At 41.7% G+C, this 22,971-nt stretch overlaps 1 protein-coding gene across 1 annotated transcript; it reads left to right on the plus strand.

The window, feature by feature from the left end:
- The first annotated feature begins 6,913 nt into the window (after positions 1-6,913).
- On the plus strand, positions 6,914-22,372 carry b3gnt9 (UDP-GlcNAc:betaGal beta-1,3-N-acetylglucosaminyltransferase 9). Its single transcript, XM_088339248.1, has 7 exons — positions 6,914-6,986; positions 10,861-11,133; positions 11,219-11,338; positions 17,904-18,245; positions 20,632-20,858; positions 20,941-21,196; positions 22,019-22,372. The coding sequence occupies exons 2-7, from the start codon at positions 11,041-11,043 to the stop codon at positions 22,361-22,363; spliced, it is 1,383 nt and encodes a 460-aa protein (XP_088195374.1). The 5' UTR covers positions 6,914-6,986; positions 10,861-11,040; the 3' UTR covers positions 22,364-22,372.
- Positions 22,373-22,971: the final 599 nt, after the last annotated feature.

The raw sequence follows: 22,971 nt of genomic DNA on the forward strand, positions 1-22,971 counted from the left end.
TTCAGACATCGGGACGCTCTTCTCCGAGATGGTATACCCCACGTGGGGGCTTCCCTGGCATGCCTATGGGAGGAACCGGCACACCAGCTTGCAGAAAAACGTGGGCCGAGAGAAAGAAGCGAGAGATCGAGAGAGGAGGCTTGACAGAGGCTCGAGCGACACTAATTCGGCTAATTCGGCCATATTCGATGGAGTTCACTTAGTTAAATTCATCCATTAGTTGCACCGCTTATCCGCAGTAGGGTCGCAGGGGTGCTGGAGCCCATCCCAGCGTTCTTCGGGCAGTGGGCAGGGGACACCCTGAACTGGTTGCCAGCCAGTCGCAGGACAGACAATTTGCTCGCACAATCACACCTCGGGACAATTTGGACCGGCCAATTAATCTGACATGCATGTCTATGGAATGTGGGAGGAAACCGGAGTACCCGGAAGAAACCCACGCAAGCACGGGGAGAACATGCAAACTTCTCACAGGGGGTTCAAACCCACGAACTCAGAACTGTGCCGGACACGCGCTAACCACTGCACCGCCGTGCTGCCCACTTAGTTAAATTGTTTAAGAAATTAAATCTGCCCCCGTGTGAAAATGCCGGTCTCTTGGTCATCTTTTCCATCAAGAAACGAGCGCGTATTGTTGAGGGGAATGTAGGTTGTGTTTGTTTAATGGAGTCAGATAACTAATTCGAACAATTTGGTAAACAAAACATTTTAATATTAATTCCTAACATAGTGTAGGTCAACTACAATAGATAAAGAAAATAATCGAACTTTTTCTGTGCGGTACCGGACCGCAGCCCGGTGGTTTCGGACTACTAAGCTAAGTAATGGGTCTTCTTAAAAAAGTCGGTGAAAATGTTTAGCAAGAGGTTCGTATGGGTCTTTAAAAACACTTGAATTTTAATGTTGTGATTTCCAGGTTTTAAAGCCGCTTGATTTTTTTTATATAAAGTGATTGTCAATGCTTGATATTGTTTCTATGTATCTCAACAGTCCGACTCAATAGACCATGCATTTATTGAAGAAAACTAAAACAGGTCGGCTTTAAAAAGACAGAGACACTGCTCTCTTTTGGTATTGCTTTGCGGTTTAATTTCATTTTCTCTTGTGATTAACAGCAGCTGGCATTAGTTTGTATGGCGTTTTCATGTGAAGCGTCATCGCAGCCTACGTGCCCGACTTCTTACAGGTGTGACGAAGCCAAGCTGCGCGAGCTTTGTTGAGGCAAAACAGCGGAATTCATATTAGTTTATACCAGCCGATTGATTTAAAAAAAGATCGTTCGTCATAGATCGTAACCGCTCCAATAAGCTGAAATTATGTGCAAGCAGCAAGACAGCGTCTTTATTTTAGTGATCATAGTACACATAAAATACCCTACATTACTTTTGAACGACGTTACACTTGGATTGTGTGAGCTACTATGTGAAGCTTTTTGTGCGTCTTTTTCACTTTATATACAAACGCCAGTTTATAGTACCAAAAATACCTTTTTACGCCAGCAGGTTAAACGGATGAGAATAGTGGCTCAGATGACTTGTTCACATTTAATGCAGCTTAGTTCACAAATAAGTGAAACTTTAGAAGAACTGACCGTCTCTACAGTTTGATGTCATTGAGTGAAGTAAGAAAGAAAAGGAACAAGAAAATATGATACTACAAAGACCAGGGGTCTCCAATGTGGTGTCAGCGGGCACCAGGATGCCGCCTAGGGACAACTGAGTTACCTGCAGACCTGTTCTGAAAATAACTGACCAGTGCTTGCGCATTTTTATTTTCTATTAAAGCAATTTTTTAGTGGTTAACTGAGTCTATCTAACCTTACATCAAATAATTAATCTGGTAATAACATAGTAACAATTATTAACAAAAACTACCTCACGGCTTTAAAAAGGTCGGAGATCCCTGACATAGGCTAAAACGAGACGGCAGCAAACACTAATGAAATGGGGCACAGAAATTTCAGCTCATTTACCATATTTTCCGTACTATAAGGCGCACCTAAAAGCCTTTATTTCTTTCAAAAGCTGACCATGCGCCTTATAATACAGTACGCCTTATATATGGATCAATATTAAGTCGCAAAGTCTTGCAACTAAGCCGACTAGATTTTCCCCCGAAGGCGAAGTGGTCCGCGGTGTATGCTGGGATTTATATACCGCGTTTCATTTCCTAACCAATGTGTCAATCATCATTTGAATCAGTCACTATTGGCTAAAGTTATTCGGAGGTAAAGGGGGCGGATCCTTTTTATCATTTACAGGCTCGCATAGGCTAAAGGGGCGAAACAAAGCCTGCAATTGGCCGAAAAAGATGAATGTGAATCACATGTAGGGTTGCACCACGGCATAGAGAAAACATTTTTTACTATTCTGTATTTGTAAATATTTTACTCTCCTGGATTTACTACAATCACGGTTGTAAGAAGACCATGGTTACGTATCATTATTGAACGTGATGGCTGCAAGAGAACTTAGGTGAGCTATGCGGCTTTATATTTTCCCGGTATCTTGTTTTGGAACGCTCTTGATGTTTCTGTGATGAGTCTATTTTTAAACTAAATTCAATTCAAAGTGTTTATTGTCATATGCACAGTAAAGAGCCCCGTTTCCCTGCACAATAAAATTCTTACTTTGCTGTCCACACAGTTGCCAGCAAAAAATAAAATGGAAACTAAGAAATGTTTGGCATTTCTTGAATCCCAAGACTTTAACCTTCTGAATGATATTTGGAACGATGCATTTGAGTGATTGGTGACATCGTACAGACGCTGTTTCCGTACATGTCTGAGACACGTATTATCTTCTTTGCAAGCTTTCGGAATGTTAAGGGGTTAATAAGTTTGACTGAACTATCTGACTGTTTTGTCGACATTCCCATTGTAGCGCCTTATAATCCGGTGCGCCTTATGTATGGAAAATATAGGACCAAAAACTATTTCTTGGGGGTGCGTCCTATAACCCGGTGCACCTTATAGTGCTGAAAATACGGTACATTTTATATCCCATTCACTCAATAATAGTCGCTGGTTTAATACTTGGCTTAGAGATTTAACAGATTTACGGTCCTTTTTCCTCCAGGCAGCACTCAATGACCTTAATTCAGAGCCAAGGACTGATTCACACTGAATTTCCTATTTTAATGATACTGGAGAAATTGTACTTTGGCTTTGAAAGACATTCAAAATGCTTGAATTTGGCATTGGAAAACCAAAACTGTGAGCATTCTCCTCCCTCCCTCCCTTGCTTTTGTTTATTCCACATCTGGGAATCACATGTGGCACAGCTGCACTAAACAGGCCAGACTTCCTGTCCACCAGAAAAGGTTGTGTTTGGTAAGCAAAGGAGTTAAACAATTCTTAATAATGTGGCCATGTTTGTTTTTGTGATCTATTTCAAAACTACTTCTTTTCAAAAGTCTCCCTCCCAGGCACGACTGTCTTCGAAGTTGTACACGTCAATACAAGAGAAGTTATTTGTTTTGCTGAGTAATACTTCACAACCCTGATGCTCGTGTTGCAAACATTTCAGGAAATGGCCACTAAAACTTCTGAACTTCACTGGATTTCACACCTATTTTCTGGGATTGCCCAGAGCTATTAAATTTCTGGGGAAGTATTCAGACAGACATAAAAAAATCATTATTAATTGGGAGTTGCGGTTGGATCCAGTCACCCATGTATTAGAAATTTTGCCCGAAGGGTTATCGACTGTGGCATGTGTGGAGTTTGCATGTTCTCCCCGTGCTTGCGTGGGAATCCTCCGGTCACTCCGGTTTCCTCCCTCATTCCAAAAAAAACCCATGCATGTCGGGTTAATTGGCCAGTCCAAATTGTCCCTAGGTGTGAATGAGCAAGAGAGTTGTCTGTCTCTGTGTGCCCTGCGACTGGCTGGCAACCAGTTCAGGGTGTCCCGTGCCCACTGCCCGAAGACAGCTGGGATGGGCCCCGGCACCCCCGTGACCCTACTGAGGATAAGCGGTACAGATAATGGATGGATGGATGGGTTATCGACTGGTCAATACATTTATGTACAAAGGGTTATGCTACTGGGAGCAAAGAAAATGATCACAGTTTCCTGGTTGAAACCACAAACTCCTGACATAAAGAGACTTTAACTGAAAGTAGATCGATTTAAGAAAAGATGGAAGCCTATTACACAACTTCTACTTGATGTCTTAAACACCTTTTAATTTAGTATTTCTTATAATTTGTTGTTGTTGTTTCTTTTGTTGTTGTGGGAATGTCAGTTGTATATATTTTTTGTGTTGATGTACGGTGGGCGACGCAACTCTGTTGAATTGTGTGTTAGAAATAAAAAGTTCTAAATAAAAATGAAAAAAAAATCATCTGAATTTTATTTTGGGATCATCAGAATCAGATTTCCATCTGACATCAGTTGTGTATAGGGCACAGGCTAAATGTTGATCCACACAGTTTGGACAGCGACTCAGCGGTCAGAGCTGACCTCACCTGAGCTGCAGAAAATCAAGTGATGAAAGTAGGCTGGGCTTTAGACCCTCACATGGTCTCGTCGGGCCCTTATGACTCACTATTTTTTTTAGAATTTCCACAAGAAAATAGTATTTCAGGAAAATTCATGTTTTATCTTGACGATAACAATAGTGCACATAATTGATAGAAAAAGAGTTCGAATACTAAATGCAAGTATTTTTTGTTTTTTTGTTTTTAAGATCTTATTATTTAATGTAAAAAAAGCGCAATGCCTTTATTTGACCTTTACGTATGGAAAGAATGTTATAATAGCCGGCCCAAGGCATAGGTGAGCTAAGCGGCTGCTCAGGGTCCCGCAACCACTAGGGGGCCCCCGAGAGTAGTTAACTTTTTTGGTGCCAACATGTCAAGTCAAGTCATGTTTATCTGTATAGCCTTTAACCACAAGGAGTCTCAAAGGGCTGAACAGACCACAGATTATTGCAAACTATGGACTATTATTACACCATCCCCTGATCTAAAACCTACATGAGGGCAGGGAAAAACTCCAAAATCTCAGTATGATGAAAATGAAGAAACCTTGAGAAGGGGTAATCCCCCTTCCAGGATGACCAGGCTGCAATGCATGTTGCAATTACAAATAATACACAGATATTGTCAACATGAAATATAGGTCATTCATGAGCTATAGAATAGAAGTGTGTTCTAAGCCTAGATTTAAACAGTTTCACTGAGGTTTTAGATCGAATCTCAGGGGGAAGAGCATTCCACAATTGGACCAGCATTTTCATAGTGAAGGCTCCGGACCGGAACATAGGGGGAAATTAAATCTGAAAGATATGAGGGAGCAAGTCCATGCATGATTTTGTATACTACCAACAGAACCTTAAAATCACATCTTAAGCTAACAGGAAGCCAATGCAGGTTAGCTAAAATCGGGGTAATAGTCCCATTGCCACTTATTGTGTCCACTCAAAATACTTCTACAGAAATACAACAAAAATATTACACAATGACTACAAAACTAAATATCCAATATACTGTAGTGTTTAAAAAACAGGGACCTCATATACTGTATTATTTTGCTTTCATTCTGAAAATTAAAAACACAGTATAGAATTACAGTGCTACAGAAATACTACTACAGTAATACTACAGTATATTAGAAAATAATTATTTACTCCCAAAATACTACTATGGAAACACTACAAAAATCCTACAAAAATCCTACAAAAATACAGCTTTGGAAATACATCAATTATACTTCTACTGAAACACTTAAAAATACCAATACATAATAAAAACTACTAGTGAAATATAACTACAAAAATATTTCTACAAGAGGTTTACAACAAATATACTGCAAATTACACCTACAGCAATGCTACAAAAATTATCCAATGGAAACATCACAAAAATACTACAAAAATAAAACTACAGTAACACTGCACTACAAAAATACTACAGAAATACTACAGATAAACAACAAACATCCCTTTACAGAAATACTACAAAATAAAACAGAAATGGTCAAAAAATACAAAAACAATAATCCTATAGTGATACTACAAAAATACTATAATCATAAAATTACTGTAATAATACAAAAATACTACGAAAGTACTACAGATAGACAAAAAAAACTACTTTTGAAATACAACAAAAGTGCTACAGATATACAAAAAATACTACTGTGGAAACACTACATAAAATTACTTCAAAAATACTACAAAAATAGTCAAAAAATAAAACTAAAGTAACAACAAAAAAGTACAGAACTTCAACTTTCAAAAAAAAAAAAAAAACTCCAGTAATACTTCAAAACAAAATAACAAATGAAGTGCCTAAAACATGGACCTAATATACAATTTTGCTCTGATAGTGGTCTATTTCATAAGAAGTATAAAATGTCACATGTGGCCCCCGACTCCAAAAAGTTGCCCACCACTGGAGTAGAACATGGAATGAGTTAAATTATCAAGTAGTAGGGGACCCCAAATCTAATTTTGCTTAGGGCCCCATAAGGTTTGGGCCAGTCCTGGCTGTTATGGCCCAACCTCAACCAGACCCTCGTTCCAGTGGCCCCTTATTCAATTGCGTTTGAGACCCCTGCTCTAAGGCATTTTGCTCCACAGTCTTCCTTTAATTCTCCGTCTCATCCTCCAATGTCCAATCCCTGCGACAGTCTCGAGGACCGTTCCTTTCGAATTCAACTTTGGGTTAGATTGCAGCAAGATGTTGCCTTCAGATTCCCTTTATCGACTCAATCCCAATCTGACACGTATACCCAATGTAACCAATTTCCAGTGACACAAATCAATATCTCGCCACGTTTACCCTTCTTGACGAACCACGCGGATACATTATATCTTATAAATGAAAAGGGACGCGTTACGATTCTTAGCAAAACGCAATGTCAGCAGGAAAAAAATAGGATGGGCATTTCCCCCACAGCGTTTAAACGCAACACAAGCGCCAGGGTTCAGACGCAGCACATACAGATGTTTTCAGTGTTTTTCTTCCACTTTCGAACACGGTAAGTTTATTTCAATAAACTTATTTTACATTCAACTTGCATGAGATTTACTATTTCTTTTAACGATAAGCAGCATTAAAATAGAGAAAAACTCAAATATTTCCGAGTGCGTTTTTTCCTGCACTTCTGCCACGTTCTCTTACACTCGGTGAAAATGAGATGTTGCACAGTTTCTTTAATCAGAATTCACGTTTCATCTATTTAATTACAAAAACTGATGTATGTATGAATGAATGAATATACACGCATACAGATTTCATATTGCATTCTTTTGTAAAATAGACACGCCCCCTCTTCATTGGAACACGGTTAAGAAGGACAAACTGTACTGCACGTTAAAGGGACACTGTGTAATTTTTGGCCACTACATACTGCTGTATATCGCAATGCAACCGAAACCGAGTGATACAGAGCACAAGGAAGAATACAAACTACGGAAAATCAAAGTGATCAATCTGAATCTTTTTTCTTCTCATTTTTTGCCTACCCTTTTTGAGGGTCTGACTCTTGGGTAACCTTAGCAGGAAGATGGTGGACAAGAATGTCAGCTCCCCCTGGGTCAGACTCATGTTTTGCAAAATACAAATTTCCTGGCCGACGAGTAATTTAAAAAAAATGAACGTGATGTTTATATATTAGTTCGTGTATTGGTAGGTGTTAAATAAAAAGGTTTCCGTAGTGCAGTGGTTAGCACATTTGCCTATCACGTAAAAGGTCCCCGGTTTGAGACCGGTTTGAAATGTATGTTGGCCTATAGAGGGATGGGTGCCAACAGGCTGTACTTGACCAAGACACACCACAGGAAATGATCCTCCTATGACCCCAGTGCAGGGGTGTCAAACTCATTTTAACTCGGAGGCCACAGGTTAGAACAAACATTCTGTCGGGGGCCGGACTAGTGGATTAAAGAGAAAGAAAAAGAGAGATAAACGAATAAGAGAAAGAGGGAGGGAAAAGGAGAGAGGGCAGGAAAAAGAAAGAAAAAGAGAGAGAGAGAGGGAAAGAGCGTGAGAAACAAAAGAGATAAAAAGTTTTGAGAGAGGGGAAAAAGGGAGAGGAAAGAAGAAAGAAATCCAAAGAGAAAATGAAATACAGAAGGAGAGAAAAGAGAAAAGAAAGTGTGAAGGGTAGGGAGAGAGAAAGAGAAAAGAGAGAAAAGGAAAAAAGGAAGTTAGAGCAAAAGAAGTTAGAAGGACACAGAGAGAGAAAAAAACAAAGAGCAACAAAGCAAGAGAAAAAGAGAGACACAGAGAGTGAAAGAGACAGAGACAGAGAGTGGGAGTAAAGGGGTGGAAAAGAGAGAGAGAGAGAGAGAAAGAAAGAAATACAAATACGGTGTCTTTGTTCGAGGCACCTGGCTTTGGCAACATCAAGTTGACATGTTTCAACCTGCAGCTAGTTTTTCTCTTGTGCTTCTCTGAGTGTTGTCTCGCCGGATTCAATCCCTTAGCGGGCCTGATCTGGCCCGCGGGCCGCCAGTTTGACACCTGTGCCCTAGTGGGTAAGGGATCTAACCATTTAAATGATTTTTGTTCAATGATTTTTTAAAAAAATATTTTTATATGTCGAAATGTCCTTGGGCAAGACACTGAATCCCTCATACCCTCAATAAGCAAGTAGGCGCCTTGCATGGCTGACTCCCTATTGGTGTGGGAGTGTGTGAGTGAATGGGTAAGTGTGAAGCACATTGTAAAGCGCTTTGGGAGGTCTTCATTGACTTGAAAAGCGCTATATAAAAGCAGACCATTTACCATTTACCTTTAGGAAGCACTAAATAATACACACTGTCCCTTTTAATGGCTTGCAATTGATGCAGTTTTTGCTCAAGAGGTCTAAAAAAGTAAAATTCTGTGTAGTAAAATAGTTATGAACATGAAAATTAGAGCCTGAACTTGAAAATGCATTCGCTGATCTTGAAATTTGAAAACCTTTAAAATTGTAAATAAATGTCAAGAATATTTGATTAACATGTTTAACGTCATATTTTAATAAATGAATGAAAATAAATACCCCAACATGTATATGCAAGTATGAATACAGTGGAACCTCGGTTCTCGACCATAATCCGTTCCAGAACCCTGTTCGAAAACCGATTTGGTCGATCACCGAAAATCGTTTTTGCCATTAAAAGTAATGTAAAATCGTTTTAATCCTTTCCAACACCCTGAACGCTTACAATGAACGTAAACATGAAGCTAACCCAGGCTAATCGTACGTTTGCGTTAGCGTAATCTTCCGTACGAAAGATTACGCTAACATGAACGTGTACAACTAAAAAAAATCAGGTCGTTTACACGTCATTTAGCACCCGGGTCTCCGCAAAAAGTGGTGAGCGGTTAAAGGATAAAGAAATGAATTATGAATAGGATTTCTTACCTTTGTGGTGCTCAGCAGAAGCCATGCTGTATGTATAGCAAGATCGGAAACTCGCACACCTTCTTCATATTTTGCAATTATTTCTTTCTTAAATGCAATAGTTGTACGCACTACTCTTCATTTTTCACCTGTAGAAACTTTAATGCTTGCACCGACCTTCCTCGGAGGCATAATTAGGGGCTAAAACACTCCGTTCACCGATATCTAAAGCGAAAGCAAAAAGAAGTGCGCGGTCACGTGACAACAGTTCTTCACGAGGGGTGGGGGCAATCTACACCCGTACGCCACTCAGCATCGCCCCTACCGTACCGGCGTTCGAACTCCGATTTTTTGAACGAAAAGCGAAGCAAGAATTTCTCGAAATTTTTGGTCGAGAACCGATTTGTTTGAACTGAGAGGCGTTCAAAAACCGAGGTTCCACTGTACATAGTTTAGAAGTAAGAATCCAGAAAATTAGTAAATACTAGCATACGGTTGATCGATTGACACGGGAGTTTGTGCGTTCGACAGAAAGTGCCACACTAATACCAGTAGCCTTGCTGATTGACGTTTTGGTTTATACAACAAATTCTTCTGAAAAATCAAGGTTATCGAATTAAACCGTGACACAGGAATCTCATCTCATCTCATCTCATTAGCCGTACCGCTTATCCTCATTAGGGTCGCGGGGGGGCTGGAGCCCATCCCAGCCATCTCCGGGCAGTGGGCAGGGGACACCCTGAACTGGTTGCCAGCCAATCGCAGGGCACACAGGGACAGACAACTCATTCGCTCATTCACACCTAGGGACAATTTGGACCGGCCAATTCACCTGAAATGCATGTTTTTGGAACGTGGGAGGAAACCGGAGTGCCCGGAGGAAACCCACGCTAGCACGGGGAGAACATACAAACTCCGCACAGGAAGTCTGGAGCTGGATTTGAACCCACTACAGGTTCCCATGACATGAACTGTGCCGCACAAGCGCTAACCACTGCGCCGCCGTGCTGCCCGACACAGGAATCCAATACTTTAATTTATTCCGATTTTAATATTGGACACCTGCAAAAGAGATTGCTTAGAATGCCAGTTCGTTATTTTGACCTTACTGTAGTTTGTCGTTTTGAATATTATGCACTTTTTATGTCATTGTCGCTATCGGCCAATCATGTTGCTGTTCTTTCATTTCCATACCCTTTAGTTTTTTTTGTAACCTAGGTGATTTTTTCAAAACAAAGGGTTTAGGAGAGGGCCTTTAGAACAGGTTGGATTTTTTGGTCCAAGGCTCTTCCCGGTTTAAAATCTATTGCTGTCTTCTCTCCTTATTTTGAGTGTCTACTAATCAATAAACTTATCAGATTTATAGTCACATTTCCAAATAGTCCGGATCCAAAGTTGGACAAAACCAGTCGGATTAAGCAGATATCGTCACCAAAAATGTGGAGTAAATAAGTTTTTCCTTCAAATTCCAATATCATAATGCTCCTCCTGCTGCCACGTTCTGTTCTTTTTGTGTCAGGCTTTGGAAATGAGGACAATGAAGATAAATGGCTCGTATTCATTGAGTCAAGACGCTGAAATACGGAAACCGTACACCTCGTAGGACAAATGGTGACGTCATGCAAGGAGAAATGCTTCTTCAGAGCACTCCTACTGCTTGACTCTCTCTCGAATACACTGCTGAAGCCGGAAAATGTGAATGCTGAAGATGAGGCCTTGTACCATAAAAGGAGACGTGCTGTGCACAATGCTGCTTCTGCTGCTCTTCTCACTGTTACTCTACCTGCGGCAGGTGAAATGAAATCTAACGGAGAAAATGAATAAACCTGCACAAAATTTAGAGTCACGGAGTCCTAACAGTGCCAATCATGTTTCAGGCCCTTCTGTCTTCTGAGTGGGACAAACCAGCATGGAAGTTGGAAGTCTTTCGTCCTACCAGCTTCAGTCGGACCCTGCCGCCAACCAATAGCGTCAAAGTGGCCCGACAGTCACCGCAGGTAAGAGAAGATCATGAATGAAAGTTCAGAAAAAAAATAAAGTTCAGTTGAGCTGTGGACTCCTGCAACTAATAGATTAATCGACAAATAATTATGCAAGATAAAAAATACTTATCAAATTAATCGGCAACCATACCTCAAGGATTAGAACATTTAACCATCTCAACATAGAACATTTGCCAATTTTCTTACACTGACACGACCAGAACGGAATCAGGACCCAATTGCGTAACGTTTACCACAAGTTTTATTGAAAGAAAGAGGAAGAGCTGTGCCCACAATCCGGTGTTCACTGAACGCGGGAGGCAAGTCGCTCTCGCACTCGGATGGTGATCCAAATACGGAAGTGGATCTTTCGTAGCGGGTGATGACGGTGTCAGGGACGGAAAAACAGATCAGTAGCCGGGACAGGAGAGCAAAAAACGCGGTTGGGGTCGGAAACAGGTCGTAAGCCGGGACAGGAGAGCAGATGTAGTTGGGATCAAAAAACGGGTGGTAAGCCGGGACGGAAGAGCAGACGTGGTCGGGATCAAAACAGATCGTGGCCGGAAACAAACGTGGAGATCAGGAACGGGCAGGTGGAAAAACTGGTGCAAAAACGGGACAGGCGGAGTGAGGGTCAAAAAGGCTTGCCTTGTATCAACAGAGGTCCCCAGACGGACTGACAACCGGAGAGTGAAAGGACTGGGTTTAAAAAGGGACAGGGAACTAATCAGAGCCCGCAGTGACTAGCGCCAAATGAGCGGGCACAGGTGATTCACATCGGTAATCATGACATTCACGATCAAAGACCAATTGTGTAAAATCCAAATCAATTTTTTTGTTCAAAATTTGGTTACTGCAAATTCCAGACTACAAGCTGCTACTTTTTTGATACAATTTAAACACTACTGCTTTAAAATCCCAGTGTGTAAAATTTGACCACTAGATGTCACTGTTGTTTAAACAAAAAACAGTGCCACAGAATCCAACAACGGCACACAAACATGGCGGTGAACTAAGTAGGGATTCCATTACGTAAAAAAAGTAAAAATTTCTCGACCTATAATTTTTTTTCATATAAAAATTAACATTGTTATGATCTCATCTCATCAGTTGCCCCTCTTATCCTCAGTAGGGTCGCGGGGATGCTGGAGCCCATCCCAGCAATCATCGGGCAGTGGTCAGGGGACACCCTGGACTAGTTGCCAGCCAATCGCAGGGCACACGGGGACAGACAACTCACTCGCTCAGTCACACCTAGGCCAATTCACCTGAAATGCATGTTTTTGAAATGTGGGAGGAAACCGGAGTGCCCGGAGGAAACCCACACAAACACGGGGAGAACATACAAACTCCGCACAGTAAGGCCGGGAGCTGGATTTGAACCCACTCAGGAGGTTCCCACGACCTCAGAACTGTGCCGCACACGCGCTAACCACTGCGCCGCCATGCTGCCCCATTGTTATGATAGTTTATGTAATTTTGCCTCATATTCAAATCAATGTTTTGTATTTTTACTGAATAAACATTTTTTGTACCACTAGGAGGCACTAAATATTCCACACTGTCCGTTTTAAATACAATGCTGCTCATTCTTTTTTTTCTTTTTTTTCAACGAGGAACAAAGACTAGTTTCTCTTATTCACAATACATGGGCTCTAAATACAGAGCATAGTGACGTCTGGAAACGTTAATGATGCCTTTTAAGAGAAATCAGTTCATGTTTTGCTCTAATTATTCATTGCATACATAACAGGAGCAAAACAGGAGGTATGACAGTACATTATTTAGTATCTACAACATACTTACAATATTCCAACGTTTCCACCCACAAATCAAGTCCTCAATTTATATATCCGAATTAAACAGCAGTTTAAGTTATCTAACAAAATCGCTTCGGTTCTCTTTCTGTATCATCCTAGTCATTGACATGTTGCTGGAGTTTCCTTTAATCCTCAAAGGACGATGACAAACAAATGCAATTTGGTCCATTACCACAACACAAAATGACACGTCTGTGTTGCCATCTGGTATTATTCTCCAAAGTATGGTTGCCCTGGCACTGCTGTCTATAAATATAGGGCCTAATTTGTGTTTTCTTTCGCGCAGTAGAAGAACTGTGCTTGCCTTTGTAATAGCTACCTTGAATCGTCGCCTCATCCAAATAGACGAGACGTAAACAACTCGGAGCAGAACTTAAAATGAAGCGGCTGAAAACGGTGTAAAGCATGCTGGGGAGGCACCTTTGGCCTTCTGCAGTCAAAGCTGCAATGCTAAATTCCCCACGCAGCTGGCGCTAGGTGTGCGCCAAGCTTAAAATGTGAGAAGAATGCGAATTAGTTCAGTTTTTATGGCTGTTTAAGCCTGCAGCTTAAAATCAGGTGAGCTATCCGTTCTGGAATTTACGGAGATTTCATGTTTTTTACGATATTAAGTGGTCAGCCCATCCTGTGGAGAATGATGCACCACGTGACTACTCTATTGTAGGATTCTTCTTCATACTGACGTCAGTACAATATTATGAATTACAGTATGTTTCATATCTTTGATAAAATTAAAGAAATGTAATAAAGAAATCAGAGTTTTTAAATTTATTTTCATTTTGAGGAATTGGAACAAACAAACATAACGTGCCCCTTATCTGGGCAACATAAGAGTGCAATAAAACTGCCCGACTTACGAACGTTCAAATTTGTTTGTAAGTTGCTCCAGTGCTATATTTTGTGTGGAATGTTTGTTTAAGGTTTATATAAAGACAGTTATTTCTTTGTTCCTTTATCTCTTTGTTTCCTTATCCTCACTGTAAATGTGGAACTGGCGTCGTCCAATTTCGTTGTCACAGCATATCCCATGTTGTAACAATGACAATAAAGGCATATTCTATTCTATTCTATTCTATTCTATTCTATTCTATTCTATTCTATTCTATTCTATTCTATTCTATTCTATAAGTATGTTTAAGTCTTGTCTAACTAACCTGTATTGTTTTGTAGTAAAAAATAAACATTTCATAAAATAATATGATCTATAAGATAAATAAAGTCAAGTGTAACTAACTTTTGGAGGATAAGCTTCAAGAGGTCCTCCTCCGCAGTAAAAAGTGGCCAAAAAAAGCCTTCCGACCATCTTCTCAACCGCATCAATCTTTCTTATTACAATTTTGTTTTCAAAAGAAACGGTTCACCTCTTCTTTACACTTTACACCAACCATATTGAGTAGATGCACAAGATATTAAACAATAAAAATGTCAAAGTTCTTAGCGCGCTGGAGATAGTATAGGAATAGTATAGACATAGTATAGACAGTACTGTATAAGTAACCTGTATTTTTTGTAGTAAAAAACGTTTCATAAAATACAGTGGGACCTCGCTACTTCACGGTTCGACGTTCGCAGCTTCAGAGCTTTGCAGTCTGTAATGGTTTAAATAAATATATATATTTTTAATTTTTTAATTTTTTGAAGGGGCGTCGCTACTTCGCAGATTTTCACTTTTTGCGGGTGGTTTTGTTCCCCATTAACCGGGTCTATAAAATAATAATTAAAAAAAAACAAAAAAAAAAAACATTTTTTTTTGTAGGCGCGCCACTACTTCGTGGGTTTTCACTTATCACGGGTGGTTTTGGTCCCCATTCACCGCGATAACCGAGGTCTTACTGTAATATGCTCTATAAAGATGAATAAAGTTTAACTTACTTTCGAAGATGCGCTTTAAAAGGTCCTCCTTCGCTGGAAAAAGTGTCCGAAAAAAAGCGTTCCAACCATTTTCTCGACCGTATCAAGCTTTCTTATTCCACTTTCATTTAAAAATAAACGAAATGGCTCGACTCTTCTTTTCACTTTACACCAACTGTATTGAGTGGATGCACGGTATATTAAACAATAAAAATGTCAAAGTTCTTAGCGCGCTGGAGATAGTATAGACATAGACAGTACAGTATGTTTACACACGAACTAGGAAGAGGAAGCGGATTTCTTCTCCGGTGTGGATGCTGGGTGATCTCTCACAGCGCCACCACATGTAGTGGCGGAAAGAAGCACTACAGTACTGTCCTGTACTCGGAAAAAGGTGCACACAATACAAAATCTAACTTACAGCAATGTCTGGATAATTTTCCACATCCCGAATAAAACTCGGAGTGCAGCGTTAAAAAGTGACGCCGCCACTTTAAAAGGGGCGGACCATGCACTCTGCTCAGCTCTCACAGGAGAGACTTAAGGGAGGAATACAAGCGAAGGAGCTGATTACTCTCTTGTCTCATAGTTCCGCAGTAATATTTATTTATACATTTTCAAAGCATTAGTTAGTTAGTTTTGATCATGTTTGTCCTCCTACATAAACCATATCAAAAGAAAAATGTCCCTCCTCCGTTTTTTTTAAAATTTGTAAAGATTTTTGGAAAAGTGCCAGGGAGCCACTACGTAGCAGCACATTGCTGACGCTGGGTCTAGGACGTTTTGTTGACAATGTGGCTATTTAAATTGAAAAATATTTGCTCGTAGTTAATTGTCAGTTTTCTGTTTTGCATACTTGTGCAACTCATACCTCAATGTGATTGACGCACATGCAGGGGCATGGCGACTTTTTAGCCAATCAGAATGCATAAGACCATGCACGGTGACAATCCGCAAAATAGTGAAACCACGAAAAGTAATCGGCACTACAGCGAGGGATTACTGTATTATTCAGTCCAGCTGTCTTTCTATGGTTTGATTATCTGTGCCTTAATATTTATATAGTGGAAATAGGCCGCTTGGTGGGTAAGTGGTTAGCACATCCGCGGCACATTTCATGGGTTTAAATCCAGCTACCAGCCTTCCTGTGCGGAGTTTGCATGTTCTCTCCGTGCTTGCGTGGGTTTCCTCCGGGCACTCTGGTTTGCTCCCAACTCTCCAAAACAGGCATGTCAGGTTAATCGGCCGGTCCAAATTGTCCTAGGTTTGAATGAGTGAGTGAGTTGTCTGTTTCTGTGTGCCCTGCGACTGGCTGGCAACCAGTTCAGGGTGTCCCCTGCCCACGGCCCGAAGATTGCTAGGATGGGCCAGTCCGACTCCGACTCTCCGGTCTGCCTGCCAGTCCGACTCCGACTCTCCGGTCTGCCTGCCAGTCCAACTCCGACTCTCCGGTCTGCCTGCCAGTCCGACTCCGACTCTCCGGTCTGCCTGCCAGTCCGACTCCGACTCTCCGGTCTGCCTGCCAGTCCGACTCCGACTCTCCGGCCTGCCTGCCAGTCCGACTCCGACTCTCCGGCCTGCCTGCCAGTCCGACTCTGACTCTCCGGCCTGCCTGCCTGTCCGACTCCGACTCTCCGGCCTGCCTGCCTGTCCGACTCCGACTCTCCGGCCTGCCTGCCTGTCCGACTCCGACTCTCCGGCCTGCCTGCCTGTTCGACTCCCTTGTTTGTCTGTCTGTTTTCGCCTGTCCAGTTTGCCCGCCGGACCCCCCCTGCCGAGCGCCGATTCCGATCCGCCCGACGCAGATGGCGCCTGCCTCTTCCCGTTCCTGCGTGTTCGGAGCAGGGAGCGGGGTTGCCCCAATCGTGAGCGTCGAACCATTCCGGGGCGCGAGGTAGTAATTTTTTTTTCTTTTTGGGACCTCGGTAGCTGTCCCTTAAAGGGGGGGCTCTGTCATGGTCGCCTTGGCGACCGGTCTGCCCCGCCCCCTGGGCCCAGCTGAAGCAGTTCAACTAATCGAGTGTCTGCTATTTAAGGCTGGATTGTGTGCTTTGCGGGTGCGGGCTCATTACATTTACACATTCCCCGGTCTGCTATGCCTTGTCCTGTTTTAGTTCGTACCGGAGGAACTCTGTACCGTTCTGTTCTGATTGTAAGAAAGTTTTTGTTTGTCTTGTCCCTGAGTTTTGGACAACTTTTATTTTGTTAAATAAAACTTCTGGATCGTCACGCAATTGAGTTCTCCCTTTCTGCCTCCTGCATCCGTTCTGGTCCGATCACTCCTTCGACCCCACCTCGTCTCGTGACACAAAAGTTTGTGTTGCATTCAAATAATTTCCAATTATATCAAGTGAATCTTGTTGCCAACATTGTACTTCAACTAAAAAATGTGATTAAGTACAGTTCTGTATCTTACAACCGACTAAATAAGCCCCCCAAAATGTTAATATTATGCGACAAAATATATCAGGAAATAAAAAGAAATGGATATCTTGTGAAAGAATTGTATGAACAAACGACGTTTGTAGGCCGTACAACCTTTGCAATAGTACATGAGTCAATTCATTCAAAAGAGAAAAATCATTTTGCATTGCCGGAAACTCAGCAAAATGTAACTTGATGTCAAGTTTTGGACATGTTTGATAATGAATTATCTTGCCACACTTTGGATTATGGTTGCTCACTGTTGTTTCAAGCGTTGCTCACCGACTTTGTGTGAACGCTCAGACCCGTAAGGAAAATTCCAGGGAACATTGGACCCTACTGAGGATAAGCAGTGCAGATAATGGATAGATGGATAATAAAAATAGTCCCATCTTTACTGCTAAAAAAATGTTAATTAATGTTTGATATGCATAATTTAATCCGTCTTTCTTTTAACTCTTTCTTCTGATGTCCACTGTCAACAGCATGCAGTCTTTACCTCTGCGCCTCCCTGTGAAATCAAGTCAAAACGACCTCAGCTCAAGTCCAAAGCTCAGTCCAAAGCTCAGTCCAAAACTCAGTCCAAACCCAAAGGAAAGAGCAAGTCTCGGCAGAAGAAGGTCAAACCCACCCAGAGAACGGCTGCGACTCTCCCGACGCTGCCCACCTTTGATTTTATGGGTTATCTGGGAAAGAAGGACAAGCGCAATTTCCGTCTGCTGATAGATCAACCGCACAAATGTCAACTTGGAAAGTCCAGAGAAAGCCGTGAGCTCTACTTGCTCATTGCGGTCAAATCCGTCGCTGCTGATTTTGAGAAACGACAGGTAAATTCAAGGTTATTACTAGAGACTGTATACAGTACATATTTATAAAACCAAAATGGAACATTTTAATTTAACTAATCCAGTTAATCCCTCTTTCTTTTTTGTGACCGACCTCTCGTGATGGTCATCATCAGGGTTGGGTAGGGTTACTTTAATTTGAGTACTTTCAATTACTTTTGGATTACTCCAATACCAAGAATGCTAATAAAAGACAAAATAAACTAAATATATGAATAAAATGACTAAATTTTGTGCAGGCTTGGGGAGTAACGGAATACATGGAACGGCAAAAATGATGTTGGCAAGCTGTTTGGATTTATTCTCATTTTGTTTCTCTCGCATTTTATGTTAGTTTTGCCAGAGATCAAAGCCAGGAGAGAAAGCTTACCACGTGTAGTGAGTCATCATTTTATTCATATTTAGTTTCTTTTGTCTTTTATCAGCATATTTGGTATTGGAGTAATCCAAAAGTAATTGAAAGTAATCAAGTTGAAGTAACCCTACTCAACCTTGGTCATCATACAGTATAGTCTCTCTTGTAATGTCGTGGTTCCAGAATTGACTCTTAGTCTCAAAACAATGTTTAAGGGTACTGGAGCAATGGCTTTTTTAGCCAATACGACTTTGGGCTGGACAGTAAGAGTGGGCGATAATTAGAATTTCAATATCGATCCAATACAAGTAAATACACTATTTGTCTTACCCCAAACACCTTTCAATCCTAAAAATGAGCCAACATTGCTCTTTCCACAAGAAAAAATCGACAGTTTAGACGCCCCTTTGGCAAGAGTTTTGGCATCTATGCATGTAAATACAGGTTAGTATTGCTCGATACCGATACTTTTTTCTTAGGGACTGTAATGATCGTTGAAACTTCCCCTTAAGTGAATTTATAATTAAGATAAACACAGCACAAAGATTGGAAGCACTAAAAATGTTTTATTTTGTATTGAATAAACAATGTAAACCTTTCCAGTATAGAAAAAAATATAATTGTTTCCATTACTACTCTTTCTGAAACAAAGCCAAGAGAAAAACCAAAACAGCAGCAATATAATAAATATACAAATACTTTTTTAACACTGTCAAAAATACAAGTAAAATACATTCCGTGGTGCAATATTTTGCAAAGTAAGTGTCATTTGGCTCTCATTCCCAGCTTTTGACACTCATCTCCAAGAAAAACACCCTTTTGAATCATTTACCATAGTAACAACGGATTCAAAAGTTTTAGTTTAGGTGTTCATGTAAATATGTGATGTTGCCACAGTAGTGGATCTATGGTAGAGAAGCACCCATTTTGAGGAAGTGGGTGGAGGGGCAAAGTATTGATCCCGGAAGAGTAATATAGTATAGTATATTAGATGCAAGTACTCGCTTAGTATTGCTAATGTCGATATACCAGCTCAGTAGCCTAGATGGTAAGGCGCCCGCTTTGAGACTGGGAGGTCGGGGTTCGCGCCCCGGCCGAGTCATTCCTAAGACTTAAAAAGTGGTCGGCGGCGCCCTCTGTTGGCTGCGGCTGCATCGGCTCGCTACAACGGGTCAGGTGCAATCGACATTTCGTTCTGTGTACATTGTTACACAGAATGACAATACAAGGAAATTATTATTATTATTATTATTTGGATTTATTTGACAGACTGGGCAAAAATAAGTGTGGCAACAAAGGCCTAATGTAGGTGCTATGCTGTGTCTCTGATGTCACCAGGTGTGCCACACCTGCTAAACAAATAGTCAGTGTAGATAAATAAAGACATAGTGGTACTGAAAATCTGTTGAAAAAAATGTTGGTAATCACAGAATAAAGTCTAGTTTCTGGGGTAAAGGTATAGGGGGATATCCACTAAAGCTCTCTGTATGTTCAAGTTTTTCCTCTGCAATCTTTGAGACTTAAGCCTAGGGCTCTCCAATGTGGTGTCCGCGGGCACCCAGGTGCCCCCTAAGGACAGCTGAGGAGCCTGCAGATGTGTTCTGAAAATGGCTCACCAGTGCTGGGTCATGAGTAGAATGAGTTTGTTTTTAGTTGACTAAGTCTATTTAACCCTACGGCCAACAATTAACCTAGTAATAACATAGTAACAATACAGTAATAACATGATTAGATTTTATTTTAGAAATGTATATCAAACTGGGTGCCCTTTGCGCTCATCAGTAGCAAAAAGTAGCCTTCAGCTTGAAATAGGTTGGCAACCCCTGCTTTAGCCTTTGTCTATTTGACTTTCAAACTCTCAGTCCTACACTGCCTGTTCCCTAACCCGTCGGTCTTATAAAGGGGTATGGGTACTCATGATAGTATATAAAAGCACTTAAAGGGCTACTTTGAAATTTGAACGGATGACATAGATGACTAATTTAAACTCTTCCCCACTTTGATCTGCTTCAGGTGGTACGCAGGACTTGGGGTCAAGAAGGAAGTTCTATCCGCACAGTCTTCCTGTTGGCGGTTCCACAAAATCGCACAGCCTTACCTCTGTGGGATCGGCTGCTGACCTATGAGAGTCAAACCTTCCAGGACATTCTCTTATGGGACTTTGAAGACACCTTCTTCAACTTGACGTTAAAAGAAACTCATTTTCTGCAATGGGTCAACCGAAGCTGTCCTCGCGTCAAGTCGGTGTCCGCCAACCTGAAGCAAAACATCACAAAACAAAATCTCATTTTGCTTCTTGTTTTGTGCTTCCTCCTCATCAAGGTTCATCTTTAAGGGGGATGCTGACGTTTATGTGAATGTAGAGAACATACTGGAGATGCTTCAAGGCCAAAATCCAGATGAGGATGTTTTCATCGGGGATATCATTGTCAACGCCAGACCGATTCGGCGCCGCTCTTCCAAGTATTTCGTGCCAGAGATTGTGTATGGTAGCGCATTGTACCCGTCCTACGCTGGCGGAGGAGGATTCGTCATGTCGGGGTATACGGCACGGAGACTCAGCACTTCCTGCCAACAAGTATGTGACACAAGTTGGGCTGCAACAATCCATTGTTTTGGTCCTCAATTATTTTGTTGGTTAATCTGATAGATCAGGGGTCACCAAAGTATGGCCGTATAAGACCTGCCAGCGGAATTATTCTGGCCCGCGAGACGATACTGACAGAAGCATAAGAAAATAAAGGAGTCGCCTATAGTCAAACTGTCAGGACCAGAACGGAGACAGGACCCACTTGCGTTACGTTTCTCTCAGTTTTATTGGGAAGAAAGGAAAGGATTGCACCCACGATCTGGTGATCGCTGGTCGCGGGAAGCAGAAGCGGAAGTGGGACTTCCGTGGCGAGCGATGGCGGTGTCGGGAACGAAAAAAGCGGGGCAGTAGCCGGGACAGGAGAGGAAAAAACGTGGTCGGGATTGGAAACAAGTCGAAAGCCAGAAGAGGAGGGTAGACTTGGTCAGGATCAAAAAACGGGTCAAGCCGGGAAACAGACAGGACTAAAAATAGGTGGGAGTCAGAGTCGAAAAAGCTTGCCGGGAGTATACTGAGGTTCGCAGACGGACTGACCACCGGTGACAGATAGACGTGGGTTTAAATAGTGACAGGGAGCCAATCAGAGTCCGAGGCAGTTGGCACCAAAGGAGCGGGAAACAGGTGCATCACATCGGTAATCATGACACAAACAATAATCTGCAGTTTTTAAAATGTCCAGTCAATGCTACCAAAGCCAAGCTCCAGTCAACCCATTGCTGACTACCATTTCTCAAAAAACCCTGAAACAAAAAACAAGGGATTACTGTACACGCATAAATAAGGTATTTCTTCTATCCATTGAAATCACAGGTGGAGCTGTTTCCCATCGATGACGTTTTCCTAGGAATGTGCCTCCAACTGATCGGAATCAAGCCTTTGCGCCACCAAGGTTTTCGGACTTTCGGCATTCCCCGTCCATCTGAAGCGCCTCACCTCCAGACGTTCAACCCGTGTTTTTACCGGGACCTCATGGTGGTTCACAGCTTAAGCGTGCCCCAGATATGGCTCATGTGGAACTTGTTGCACGACCCTGAACTCAAGTGCCACAACAGGACCAGGCCCACATCCACAAATTTCAGGTGGAGGACAAGAGATACGAAAGAAGAAGAGGAGACTGACTATGAGGAAAAAGGAGTGTTTGTCACACGTGATTGAATCATACCTGTCGACCTGAGCCTTTTGCTTCCCCCAGTAATGATTGCAATTCCCCTAATCAAGCGATAATGAACCGAACAAACACAACTCAGCACCTATTTACATTTAACAAGTCAGACTATGTAGAATCCCACGACCATATTAGCAATCTATGATGACGTTGTCATCGGTTACCACTAACCGAGACGATCCTTATTAGAGTGAAACGGGCAAGACCAGATCAGTCGAACAGGAAAAAACGTTTCCCCCCCCCCCTCTATATAAATTGGTATATGGCGTACACATATTGAAATGATCAAAACACTAACAAAATACGAGGAAATTATAAGTTGACAGGTAGGTTGTCAAGTCAAGTCAAGTCATTTTTATTTGTATAGCCCTAAATCACGAAGAGTCTCAAAGGGCTTCACAGATTATTACACTATATTACACAGACTATTTTTCAGCCGACGAGAAGAGTAGGTTATTCATATGCTATGGAGTAGAAGTGAGTTTTAAGCTTAGATTTAATCATTTCCACTGAGGTTGCAGATCGGATCTCAGGGGGAAGAGCATTCCACAGCACCGGTGCCCGGATGGAGAACGCTCTCGAACCAGCAGAACACTTC

This window comes from Urocampus carinirostris, chromosome 7, assembly GCF_059441175.1.
Source record: "Urocampus carinirostris isolate Australia breed hairy pipefish chromosome 7, RoL_Ucar_1.0, whole genome shotgun sequence".
Lineage (NCBI taxonomy): Eukaryota > Metazoa > Chordata > Actinopteri > Syngnathiformes > Syngnathidae > Urocampus > Urocampus carinirostris.